Raw genomic sequence first — 13,773 nt, 5'->3', positions numbered from 1 at the left:
AAACTCAGTATGAAGAAGAAAGGATGGATTTATGGTTTGGATAGCTTAATTTTTGTAATATGCATCGATTTGTTGGAATAAGTTAATGACTGCAATCCAGTTCAGTTCACGTTCATTTATAGCACCAAATCACAACAGAAGTTGCTTAAAGGTGTTTTACACTGTAAGCTAAAGACTCTGCAGTGTTAGAGTGAAAGCCCTTATACTCAGGTGAGCCTGTGAGCACCTGTGAGCACCAGGTAACAGCCTGTCCGCCCAGGGGGGAGCGTGCAAGAGGCAGAACACATGATGCTCAATTTCTTGCTGTGAGTTGACCGGCCCGTTACCTTTACACACACGGATTTTTAGTTTGTTTAGTGTTCAGCAGACAGGTTAATAAAAATTCCTTTAATTGGTCGTGTTTATACATGTCAGATGTATAAATGTGACACAGAATCGGTCACAATGGGACGAATGAGCTGGTGAATGGATGGATTTAAACACACTATCAAATACAAAGGTACTATTTAAAACACAGCTGCTAATTTCAAAGCTGGCCCTGCAGCTCTGAAATGATAAACCATAAACCTTCACTTCAGGGCTTTACTGGACATTTTTTCTTTTTGCAACTGTTGATACGTGATTGTCCAACATGGAGCCTGAAGACACACTGGTAGGTTTAAGCTTTTACTCTGGTCTGTTAGCAGTGGTGATCCCATTCAAATGAATGACAAGGCTGCAGAGTTTTACACAGTGCTGAATGCCACATATATCTACAGCATTACTACCACAACTATAAGCTAACTCTCACTGTTACTATATTTGGCATGAATTTAATGCCTGAAGTCCGTCTTTCAGCTGCAGCCAGTGTTTTGGTGTTTGAATTATTAACTGTTGGTTGAGATTAGTCATGACCTGGTCTGTGGAAAATATAAAAACTGGAGGAGAGAAGCTGTTTTCTTCATTCCTGAGAAACCCCCTGTAAATATTTCCGTTCAGCTTTGATGCTCACAGACATCAACACACTGCTCAGCAGAAACTCTGCATTTGCTCTCTGATGTTATTGTTGCTATTCTTTCCATGCTCTATACATCGGTATGCCTATTACCATAATTATTGCTATTATGGCTGTAATTTGAGTTCTTTACTTCAGAACTGTGAGCATGGTTTCACCTCAGGCACAGCGGGCTGTGTTACAAGGACAGTTTTTTCTACTCCTTCAGTATTTGGAGGCTTTTTTCCCTCCTGATTGACCCCCTATACTGAGGCAAGGGAGTCTCCTGTTTTTAATTTGTGTGTGCTTGCTTTAGCAAGAGTCCTCTTTGGTGCTCTTCTGTAATCTAATAAACCTGAATAACAGTTTGACTAACTGTATTACAGGTAATGAAAGAAAAATACACAGCAAGAAAACAGGCTTTAATAAATCAAGCTGGAGGAACAGAAGAAATGTGAGGATGGTATGAAGACGGTGACTGACAGGAAACCGACGGCCCCGTTTGTTTTCACATGCTGTCGTCTGTCAGTGCGAACCGGCCGAGATTAACGGGCTGGGAGACAGTGAGGAGAGAGATGCTCTGCAGAGCGAAATGTCCCCCTCTCTTTCTTCCTAATGCATTTCTTGTTTTTCTCCTCCAGGCAACAGACTCTCAGAAGCTAATATGTGTTTTATGGGAACACTGTGCACTGCTGTAATGAGATTTTCACTTTCCATCCAAGTTGCGCAGGCAGAAATGTTCTCATTGCTTCTGATAATGTGATCAAAAGTGTTATCTTTGTCCACATTTACAGCGATTACAGTGAAAAGTGTGAGGTTTATGATTACTGTACCCTCTAAGTAGAAAATTAGTGGGAATTCCTCCCGTGAAACCTGCTGCAAAGAAATATGAGCAGCAAGGGAGCTGCTAACTATTACATTCACCTCTGCAGATTTACTGTGTGGTTGTTTCACTGCTTTTCTTGGTGAAAGTGGTTGTTGAGTCACAGCGGGTGATTTACCTGCAGCTCTTCTGCTCTGTCAGCTAGTTGCACAAAATACCTCATTATTTGGCATCCATGAACATTGACAGATACACAGGCATATACAGAAACAGCTGCACATACACTACGTGCCAACTCAACAAAAGGCCTTTCTGCTTCAACCACAAAACCATAACTAGTGACTGGTCTCAAATTGCTCTCAAAATTTCTTATAAATTTAAGTGTGACTGGTTTAATTCGAGTCTAATATACAAGCAAAACTAACTTCACCTAACTAGTCTTCAGTGGCGTACCAGGCTCGAGGAAACTTTAAATATTAAACTCGTGAGCAGGCAGCAAACCAGAGGTCATTCACTGCCAAACTCAGAAGTGTACCCTCCCCAGGATAACCAGGATAACACAATAAACTAAAACAACAAAGCAAAATAACAAACAGGTGCTTGGGTGGAAGGGCAGCGCAGCCACCCAGCTGAAACACTTTTACTAAAGGGCGCTCAGTCACAGGAAACGCCTGAAGGAACCCAACACTCACATACCAAAACTAAAACCTCTGATCATTGGTCTCCACAAAAATATCCAAAATAGAGTCCAAATGATCCCAGACGAGCCCCCATTTTTGTTATGACCCGGCTCAAAAGCTGCAACAGAAGGTGGAGACTGACACCAGGGTCTTAAGAAAAAAATGATTTATTTTGAATTACTTGATAAAACATTTGCAAACTAGAAACAGACGAGCAAGAAGTGATGAGTCTGCAAGGCCGACTTCAGGCATGCTTTAATCCACACCTCAGGTGCAGCCAATCAGCAGTTAGCAAAGGCAACACCTGAAACTCTCTCACTGCCACTACAAAGACAGTAGGGGTTACAGAGGGGCGTAACATTAGATATTTATTATTGACCAGTCCTTTGATATTTTGCTTTCTCTGATGATCCAATTTTGCTGTTTGACTGTTCAAAGTAAAAAAAGGAAAAAAAGTGCATTGTGGACCGCTAGTCAGACAAATCATATTGCATTTCATTTAAAGGCCAATTGACAGATTAACCTGTATTAAGGAGCAGCTTGGCTATTGGTGACAGAGGTTTAACTTCTTATTTGAGAAGTCTTTCATTTAGAAAAATGATCTAAACATCCTCTACGCTCACAGCACTGAACAGCAGACTGACAGGTTCTAGCTGGTAAATTTCATAGAACATTTAGCAAATAAAACTAATAAATTTCCCTCATGAGTTCATACTGACAAAAATAGAGATAAAAATGAAATGAGTAGAGTGATGAGATAGGCACAAGCACAATTATAAATGATGGCTGTGCGTTTTAAAGGAGATTGAGTTTAAAGCTTGATATGTCTGTGGTTATAAATATAGTTTATGGCCAGGTTTAAAGAAGGATACATCCATATTGCGTTTAGTGTGTGGATTGATGATTAATTGTGAAACAAATATACATGTTGGCTCCTGTTGATGCTGGGAAACTGTACAGCAGCATGTCTTCTATAAGTTGGAAAGATCATATTGTACACATAGACTGTATATAAAAGATGGAAGTGGCCACTGTGATGTCATCCACTTGTTTGTGAAGTTGTTTTGAAATCACGAGTTTAGCGTTTTTGCTGTTGCCATGTGAGTTTTTTTGAAACCAGGGCAGCCATATGTGGATGAGACTGTTGAGTGCTCAACTACAAACCAGTGCTAGCTAGCTTGGTCCATAGACTGTCAGGGTGTATACCAAGACAAACATGCTAGCTGAAAACACAGCTAACCACACAGCAGGCTATATTACTTATTAAAATGTTCCAAGAGGCATCAACACCACAGACAAGGACGAGCAATACAGTTTGGTGACTCTCATTAGCTGATTTGAAGCAGTTAGCTATAGTTAGCCTGTCTCCACCTCTCAGTCAAAGTAACTACCCCGCTAATGATGTATAACTTTAAGGCCAAGTGGCTGTAACTGTGTGTATTTGTGCTGGAAAGTTAAGCACTTTAAGACGGGAGTGACTCATGGCCAATAGAGGACACTAATTTTTGACATTTGGCTTCATCGTTGAGCTCCAGATCAACATTTGTGTTGCTTTTTCTATATTTTTTCTGAATTCTGACTTAATAAAATGCAGACTGTTGCCTTTCAGAGGAGACTGGAACGTTACTGCTGTAATTCAGATTGTTCAGGAAGAAAAACTATTTTGGTTTGGACGTGCCTCTTTGGGATATGTCCAAAAAAAGAAGCTTGTCTGGGGTAAACCGACAATGCTAACATTTCTGAACTGAAAGTGAATGACCTTTACTTTTCCTGTACTTTTGTTTTAGTGGAAAGACCAGCTTTTTTGGAATGTAAGCATGTTTGGGAGATGGAAAAGTTCCCTCTCTGTTTACTGGACCTCCTAGAACTTACAAGTTATGAAAGCGTCACTGTTTTTATGCTGAAGTGGATGTGAAAATCGGCTTAATGCCTCTCTAACCTTTGCAACTGCTCAGACCTTCACGGCTGATGGCGAGCGTTTCTGACAGCATTACCTTTTTTCTCTGCCCGGTCCGAGTAACTGTGAGAACCCGACTAATTCTGCTGTAACCTTTACAGCAAACGGAGGCCAGCTGTAGGAATATCCAGATGTTTTCTCACAGATACATGTTAATGTGCTGCCTTTTCTTCCCTTCCAAAGCCTGCCTATTTATCCATTAGTCACCACCACAGCACTGAAGCTTCAGCCAAAATTTCTTCTGGCTTCACAAGCTTCTATTTCAGCAGTTTGGTTTGTTTTGCTTTGAACTCTGAAGCTAGTTTGGAAAATATTCAGCAGTGAAAATAAAAGCAAAAGGTCAAATGTGTTGAATGCTGTGCTGCTGGGCTTTCCTCACAGGCTGAGTGGAACTTGTAAAAGAGGCTGTGTTCATCCCTAAGGTCACATGTTTGATGTTTGCTGCTGTCCACCTTCCTGGGAACTTAATACGGATTTTATGATTCTGTGTTTCCATCTGAGAAACTGGATTCAAGTGCAGCCTTTGGCTCCTCGATGCTTCCACCTGAGCACTGAGAGGCAGCAGAGATGATTTACTCTGATATTTGCTCAATAAATGATGGATAATGGCAGATAGGTCCAGAGACTTATCATCAGAGAAGAATGGATGTTGTGCAAGCATTTATGCTTTGAAATGGCAATGAAGGGAAAACAAATATATATATTGGCTTGGCAATATTTTGCTTTGCTTTCTCTGTCAATATGTTATCAATAACTGGTATCAAATATCAGTATTTTTAGTTAAACGTACAGATATATTTTGACTTACCAGACTCACTACTTCAGGACTCTTCATGGTGGTGCACGTTATACAAACGAAGGCAAAGTGATCTTAGCTAATTAATAACAGCGTTCTAGCCAGAAAAACATTTCAGCCCAGCGTGTGTGTTTTGGAGGGCAGCTTATGCAAGCTGATGCTAATAAGCTTGCTAATGCTAAGTGCTTAATACCATGCCCGCTTGCTGATTACAGTCTTGGTGAACAGTTAGATCGATAGAGTGATAATTCTTTTTGCATATAAACCAGAAGAGTTACACTTACATATCACACATTCAACGTGTCCCAGAGCGCCATCTCCTTCCACCAATGGAAGGAAATCACGTAAAAAGCGTACACAACAAAAACATTATAATTCAGGTGTTTTATCGATCTGATCAGCTGCTAACAGCATTTCCTACGTAGGAATATCATCATCACATTGTCAGCATGAACAATCACGTTTTTAATGCAGGTCACTAGCTGCATTAAAGGTGACATTTTGCTGGGAACTGTATTTTTTTCTCCAAGGCCTCTCACAGCTCCTGGGATTTTATGTTTAATAGGAAGCCCAAGTTCTCCTTTGAGCTCCTTTTTTCCTCTAGTTCCCCCTCAGTTTCACGCTGGTCGTTACTGTGCTTTCTGTAGCCCCGTGAAATCAAGTATGAACAAAACCGGCCGTCCCTGGTGGTAGATTGTAAATTGCGGTGAAATAATATCGTACCTCAGAGATCTAGTGAAAGAAAACAAATCAGAATCTTGTATCGGCGAAGGGGCGGAGCGTGCGGGTGCGCGCTCGCTTGCTAATTGCAGTGATAGCGAAGAGTTTCGATAGCTAACCTGTGGAATTCAAACGACCTCGGCGCGGCGCCAGGCGATCAGCCGCTGGCTGGAACCCCGAGTAATGAAGAGGATGAAACTCTCAGGGGGAACAGTTAAGAGAAGGAAAACATGGAGCTAATTAGTTGGAATGACATATTAGTAATTTGTTTGCCTCTTTAGAAGTTCATTTTCTTCTTCACACACAGATATCTATTGTGGATATTTGTCCACATATCAAAGTACTGCAGAATCACTGTATCGTGTACTTTACTGTGATCGTATTGTATCATGTGTTTCTCTGTGGTTCACACCCCGACCTAAAACATGCAGCGATACGATGCACAACTTACAAATGTCTCGTTTTATGATAGCGATCATGAACATCGTACAAAAGTGCGTTGCTGTTTATTTGTGTACCTTCTTTTGATTACACAATGATACTGTCGTAACTGCTTTCTTTTCAGTCTTTATACACTCTGATAATTCAGTTAATACTCTTTTTTGGATCCACAGACATACATCGGTTCCATCCTGGCAGCGGTGAACCCGTACCAGCCGCTCCCTGGCCTGTACGATCGACCTGCTGTGGACACGTACAGCCAGCACCACCTCGGTGAAATCTCGCCGCACATCTTTGCCGTCGCCAATGAGTGCTACCGGTCGCTGTGGAAGAGGCTGCAGAACCAGTGTGTCCTCATCAGGTGTGTAATCTTCTTTCTGATTTTTCTATTTTTAGTGAATTTTGATTGTTTTTGAATCTCCAGAATGTTTTTTTTATTATTATTTTACAAACAGCCAGAGGGCAGTAATATTTTAAATATTTCCTTATTGCTTTGCACCTTTTGCAGACCTGATGATTCCCATTCAGGACATCAGTACTGTGTTTGTCTGAGCTTTTATCGAGTGTTCTTATTTCCCCTCTGAATAAACCTTTGAGCTCTTTAGCTTGTTTAATCGCTCCCCCTCACTGCACCAAACTCTTTGATCAGATTTCAAGTCTCCTCAGCTCTTTGGCTGCACCTCTGAGGATCACACACACACACACACACACACACACACACACACACACACACACACTGTTTCTATCTCCATCCTCTCTCTGCTCTTTTCCTTCCCAACATCCTTCCTCTTTGATTTTAGCTGGACAACTTTCACATCCACTGCGTCTCTATTGTTCTATCAGACGTTCTCTTCCCCACTGAGTTAAAAAGGAGCTATTTTTGTGTTTCAGATATGATCATATTTGCCTCCTAATTTAGTGAAGAGCGGATGCAGGAGATGTGACTGAGTTTGACTGTGTGGGAATTGTTCTCAGTGGTCATCATGGATCCTGAATACGTGGACGCTGAACTTCCTGTAGCAGCGCTGTGTTGTTGGCACCAAAATAGTCAAAAATAGAGAAAAGCAAATAAATTAAGAACACTTAGTCACGTGTGGTCAGTACCTATGATCTGTGCAGAACCCCAGTCCAGTGCATCAGGTCAGTGTTATTTGTAACTGCCCCAACCAGTCCCAGCATATGACCCCCCCTCCCTGAGCCTGGTTCTGATGGAGGTTTCTTCCTGTTAAAGGGAGTTTTTCCTTCCCACTGTCACCAAGTGCTGCTCATAGGGGGTCGTTTTGACTGTTGGGTTGAATCAAATTTAATTGAATTGTAACAGTGTGTGTGTGTTGGGGGGGGGGTTACTGAGGATTATCTGGCAGCAGTTTACTGCCTTGCTTGGTTCACTTAAACAGAGTTGGGGATAATGAGGCACATGTGTCTGCTTTAAACTGGTTTAAGTTTGTGAGGAAAGCAGAAAGTTTAGTTGCCGGGCTTTTATTGTTAGACCTTAATTAATAAGAGTTTAATCCCCTCTGCGTTGCTGATGGTTTAAGTTGCAGCTGCTGAAGGCCCGACCATCTACGACCCATAACCTTCCAGTATGATCCACTGTCACAAGATTTCTCAAATAAAGTGTGAAGTAGAAATCACCTCCAAATTCTGTGAGGAACGCGACACAATAATCTGATCTCAAATGTGTAAAAATGGAGGTCGGCACTCAAAAGATACCGACGAAGAACCGGTTCCTCACCAGCACCGGTGCGATGCTGGTGAGGAACCAGAAGGACCTGTTCAGAGATATCCTGTTCATTAATGTTCTGCCACCACGTACCCTGAATCAAGGGAAGCAGAGATGCTCAGGTTTCCTTTTTGTCTGCCACTTTTTCCAGCTCCACCAGGGAAATTGGTTTATCAGTTATTCTATAAATGTAGTTTTTCTGTCCCAGTGACCATTGGACCTAAACTTAATAACTGCCTAGAGACATTGACAAGATGGCTGCTTCATATAAAAACATATTTACTTACTTTCACCAGTAACCTGGTGATGATATTTAATCCTAACTTACAAATTGAATGGACCTGTTCCCTGTTTGTGTACTGAGGACAGGCTCCTGTACTCTCTGTCTGCTCGGATGTGTTTGGGAAAGTCTGCAGTCTGGCAGGATGTTGGTCAGCAGGAAGAATTCGTGCCGCGGTGCAGAGAGCGAGACGTAAACGCAAACGTTACAGAGGCGTCAGAGAAGGTCCTGAAATACACGCTGCAGTTTGTTAGCTGCAGGCGTGTCACCGCTGTGGAGCCTCTTTGTGTTTGTCCTCATCACCGTTTGCTTTTCAGGAAAATTACTTTTTCCTTCTTGAACTCGTAGATGTTGTTAAAGCTATCCCACAAAAAGGTCTGGAGGGGGCAAAGTTTATGAAACTATATAAATTTACCGCAGAATGTGATGAGAGAAATAAAGCCTATAATTTGTCTGTGCAGCTTTTTCCATGACAGCAGCAGCAGCAGCACGTGAAGTCATGCAGGCCTGAGAGGACAAACCGCAGACCAGCGTCGTGACCTTTAACTGTTGTTTCAGCTAAAACACAACCTGCTGGTTTTCTGTCTGTTAAAATAGAGTAAATGACACACTGAGTTTTCCAAGGTACACACTGTACTGCCTGATTATGCTCCTCTAAGTCTGATTGTTTTCATATTTGGAATATTTTGGGCTTTAATGTTGCAGCTTTTTTATGCACTCCATTGTTGTAAGAATTCAGCTGCTTACAAGGTTGGGAAATAGGGAAATAAAGGTTATTACACTGAAAAAGCATGAGCTTTTGAACACTACCTTCTCAGTTCCCATCTCAGTATATGTTTGAACTGTATACTTACCAATATACTTAAGATTATATACAGAATTTACTCTTAAAATGTTTAAAGTAGTTATTTATTTAACTGCAGTGCCACCCTCCTGAGTTTCTTTTTTTGACCCATCAGGAAGGAGAAGTTTAAGACTTTGACGTCTAAGCGCTGGTTTGGTTTTCTGTGAGCATTTTACTGCCTCTGAGCTGCTAATTAGCTGCTAATTGTTACCCTGAAGCAAGGCACTAAACTCCCGGCTGCAGTAGTGGAGTTGAGGTCTGTCCACAAAGTGATGTTCAATTATTCAAAAAAAAACAGGTTCACAAACCAACACAAGAGACATAACTCCGTGTACTGATAGGTCCATATATTCTGATCCTCATAATTCTCCATAATTCACACATATGGCGGTGGCGGCTTCTTGCTGTGAGGCAACACTGCTAACCACTGCACCACTGTGCCGCCCCTATCTATAGCCGAGAACTCAAACTCAAACTTTTTTTTGTTTTTATACTTGTTGCATATGAGTTCATCTCGGTAAAAAAAAACTTTGTTGCATGGTTTAAAGGTGGAGCTCCCTCCACTCTGAGTGATGGCTGTGAATAACTGTGTTTTTCCTGAGGAACGCTGCTGGGTTGTGTGGGCCGACCGAGGCTGTTCGAGAATTAGTCGTGCTCTGAAAACACGTGAGAGTGAGGATTCGTATCTTTGACGCCCTGGAGTTAGACTTCGGGTGGAGGATCATTTTAACACTGGCTCGCAGTCCTGCCCAGCTGCCACAGTACGCAGCACGGTTCACAATGAGCTCTGACACACACACACACACACACACACACACACACACATTTTTTCTGCAGGTCCCCCAAAGTCACCAAAGCAGTCTCGGTGCAGACCCTCGTAAAACATGTAACATGGCAGGACCCCACCCATACACAGAAAGGATCACTTTGTGGTGTGTGTGTGTGTGTGTGTGTGTGTGTGTGTGTGTGTGTGTGTGAGTGAGGAAGAAGAGCTATAAATCGCAAGCTGGCACTTTCAGGCGAGGCAGGAAGCTTCTCTCATTGGATTTAGGGATTGTGGGTAATCAGATCCAGGCAGGAGGAGGCGAATGAAACAGAAGCCGGTGTAAAATAAGAGGAAGAGGAGGAGGAAGAGGCCAGCTCTAACTCCAGGCCATCTGCTCATTAATGCTCATAAATGCCACTCTGTATTTTCAATGATGCGGATACCTGCCTACATCAAGCCACGTTGTTTTAATGGAAGCCCCCCCCACCCCCCGAGCCAGTGCTGCAGATTTCAGCAGAAACCCCCCCCCCCGCCAGCACAGAGAATCCTGGTAAAGCTCCAAACGTTCACTGTGCACAGAGAATGCCACCATGGCAGCTTTAAGTTTGAACAATGAAGCAATAAACAGGAGGTGCAGAGCTGTGATTCACATTTCATTAGCTGCTTCTCTGCGTTTCCCATCAACCTGTTTTTCATTGTTGGGTCAGCAGCGTCTACTGCTAAGATATCAGCTAATGGGTGCACTGCGCAGATAATTAGTGCTAAATAACTAATAAAATACCAGAATTTTACTCACTAAACTCAGACACATAATAAGCCATGTTGCTCGTCATAAAACTTTTCTGAAGGCCAGCTCTGTCCAGTCCAGCTCTCAGATTGGCAGAGGTACAATCTAGCAGAGAGCTAGCTGATGCTGTGCAGGTGTGTGCCTCTCAGTTAAAGCAGCCATGATCCTAATAAGGCATGACTTTCAGTCTAAATAGAATATAAACAGGTGAGTTGTATAAGAATTCAGTCCTCATACAGGTGTAACAAAGGAGGAAATTAGCTATAGAGGCCAAAACCATTTTGTTTCGTTGTGCTGGAAGTCTTTGGGAACTGACTCTCTGTTGGAGCTGGTCCCTAGTGGCACTTGGAAGTACTGCAGTTTTTGGTGTTAGCGTGTTGGCCTCGTTTTTGAGCCCCTGGAGGTTACACCTTCCTGACCTGCATTAAACACTGGCCTTCACCCCGTCCAGCCCCACTGATGATGAACTGAAACTCAGACTGTGACCCACCCTATGGACCTCACTAATGGTCTTAATGAGGCCAAATCCCTGCAGCCAGGTCCCAACATGTGAATGAAAGACTAAAGCCAGAAGAGTGGAGGCTGTTAGAGCGGCTTGTGTTGGTTCAACTTTAATAACTTCATAACATCTAACTTTGCAGATCATTGCACTTCAGTTCATACTCCAAATGCATAGAAGTGTAATAATCAGAACAAGTTTGTCATTTAAAAAAAGCTTCAAGCACAAATACCAGGAGTTTTCTCAACATCAAATTGTGTTACAACCCAGATTTTTGGGCTGCCTTTGTGTTCAGAATGACTCAGATTTGATTCAGTTGCAAAGCTGTTGAGGTGTTTTCCTGCACAACCTGCGGGTTCTCTCCTCCCCCAGTAGTTTGCCCCTGACCTCTTGGCCCAGAGGTGGATGCTGGGTCAAACTCAATAGTCTTCAGCCTTGTTAATTACGCAGGCATCTGGGGTCACAAAAGCCCTGCAGCAAAGCCTTATGAAAACATACCTGTGGGGGTTTCTCTTGGGATTTGGCACAATTTCTCTGAATCGCCTGCTCTGAGAGTCTGATGCATGATTGGTGAGCAAAGGAAGGAATGGATCAGAGTGCTTGGTAGAAAGGAAACAGATTTAGGGGTAACATGAGACAAGCAAAACTCCAAACATGAGACTTTTTTTTGGTATGCGATTTTTATCAGTGTTATTCAGTGTTCTAGCTACCAGCACAAACGGCGCACTGAAAAAGTAGACCACTCTGGTTTGTTTAGGAGCACGATGGGGGGGATGGTGACCTTAGATGACCTAAAAAAATAATCTTTAATAACTCAGAAACGAAAGCAGCACAAACGAAAATGTTAACGGCACTAACCGCTCAATCTGTTTGCTGGAATTTTTCGCGTGGGTGGGGTGTCAGCTTCACGCAGCTTCAAAAGTCTGTTTCTTCACTCGCGTAGAATTTTGTTCCGCGTGAAAGTGCTGCAGCGCGCGCACAGCAGACGGTCTCGCCTGCGCACTGGCTTCTTTTTTTTTCGCGTGGCTACAAAGTTCTACGCGCCTGGAAATTCATTGAGCGAATGTGAACACATTCCTGCACCCGTGATATAAACTTATTTGCGTGGATTTTGTTTTTGCTCGCGCGTGACTTTTGACCTAAATATAATTCCCTACGCCCCCCCCCCCCTTCCTCAGTATCGAGGGGCTCCGTCAGAATAATTTTTATGCTTTAATCCCTGATTAGTGACTAAAAATAGAGCTGCAGTAGAAACGTAATTTGGAGGATGCTGGTGAATAAAAAGCATTACAGCGTTATGGATATATTGACAAGTTTTTTTTGTTTTGTTTTTCTTTTTTTATTTAACATACAGTACCAGTCAAAGGTTTGGAAAGAATACAGTGAATTGCTGTATTCTGAGTAATTCACTTGGCATATGCCAATAAAATTGAGTTAAGCTGTATAATATTGCTGGGTAAAGATCATACAATATTATACAGAAACCCCCAACAATCAAACGACCCCCTTATGAGCAAGCATGTGGCGACAGTGGGGAGGAAAAACTCCCTTTTCAGGAAGAAACCTCCGGCAAAGAAAAACACCTCGAATTGAGTCCATTGTTGAATAAGTAGCCAAAGGTTTCTCTTTCAGCACAGCTGTGTGGGCTCAGACTGAAAGCTCCAGCTGCAGGTACGACAGTCTGGGCCTGGGCTGCAGCAGAGCTCGTGTTTAAAGGTTTAATACAGGGTGAGATTTCTGGCACAAGTCACACTTCAGTCTAGGCTCAGGCTGAGCTGCACTTAGGCTCCACTTTGCCCTGATAATCAGACTTCCTGAGCTGAGGTCATCAGTCCGCTGCCACGGCTTCTATCCTGTCTCAAATTGTTCACACTGTACCATCACAAGAATGCACACTTCGATGGCACGCTTTCATTTCTGCAAGTGTGTGTGTTCATGAATCCAGAATATATGGCAGTGGAAATAGCATTGACTCCATACTTCTTATTAATACAGTGTAGCGGAGCAGCTACGTCACTGAAGAGTCATTGATATGATGTGATGTTAATGTTTTATCAGCTGAAGTAACTTCCAGTCTGAGATTTGATTTTTGGATGTTGAGTAGCCACAGTTTGATGTAATGACTGACAGATTCAGATGGTTTTTAGTTGCTTGGAGTAACATTAGCTGATGTATTCTAACGTTTATTCCTTTTATTCAATCAAAATTTTTTAACATACTGGTTAATATAATGCGAATGTTCCAGGTTATCAGTATGTTGAAAAATGTAGTGTCCTACTTTTGTGAGGACACTCCTTATTGGCACTGCAGATTGCATGATGGGAATTTTTGATTATTTTTTTCAATGTAATCTCGTTATTTAGTGTAAAAAGGTTAACAGTCATAAATGGGTGAAATCTAGTGAAGTATCTGAGTTTACAGAACTGAGTGTGCAGCACATGTTGTGCAGACATGCCTGTCAAACCTTACACGGAGCGTTCCAGC

The 13,773-nt window shown here is 42.4% G+C and overlaps 1 protein-coding gene across 1 annotated transcript in view; it reads left to right on the top strand.

Moving 5' to 3' along the window:
- Nucleotides 1–13,773, top strand: part of myo10 (myosin X) — a 125,716-nt gene that overhangs the window by 69,409 nt on the left and 42,534 nt on the right. Inside the window, exon 4 of the mRNA XM_030751891.1 lies at nt 6,564–6,751. Within this exon, the coding sequence (XP_030607751.1) occupies nt 6,564–6,751 (188 nt within the window). The remainder of the gene's footprint in view (nt 1–6,563; nt 6,752–13,773) is intronic.

Source organism: Archocentrus centrarchus, chromosome 17, assembly GCF_007364275.1.
Source record: "Archocentrus centrarchus isolate MPI-CPG fArcCen1 chromosome 17, fArcCen1, whole genome shotgun sequence".
Lineage (NCBI taxonomy): Eukaryota > Metazoa > Chordata > Actinopteri > Cichliformes > Cichlidae > Archocentrus > Archocentrus centrarchus.
The sequence above is the reverse complement of the archived record's forward strand: the minus strand, read 5'-3'. Positions and strand labels throughout refer to the sequence as shown.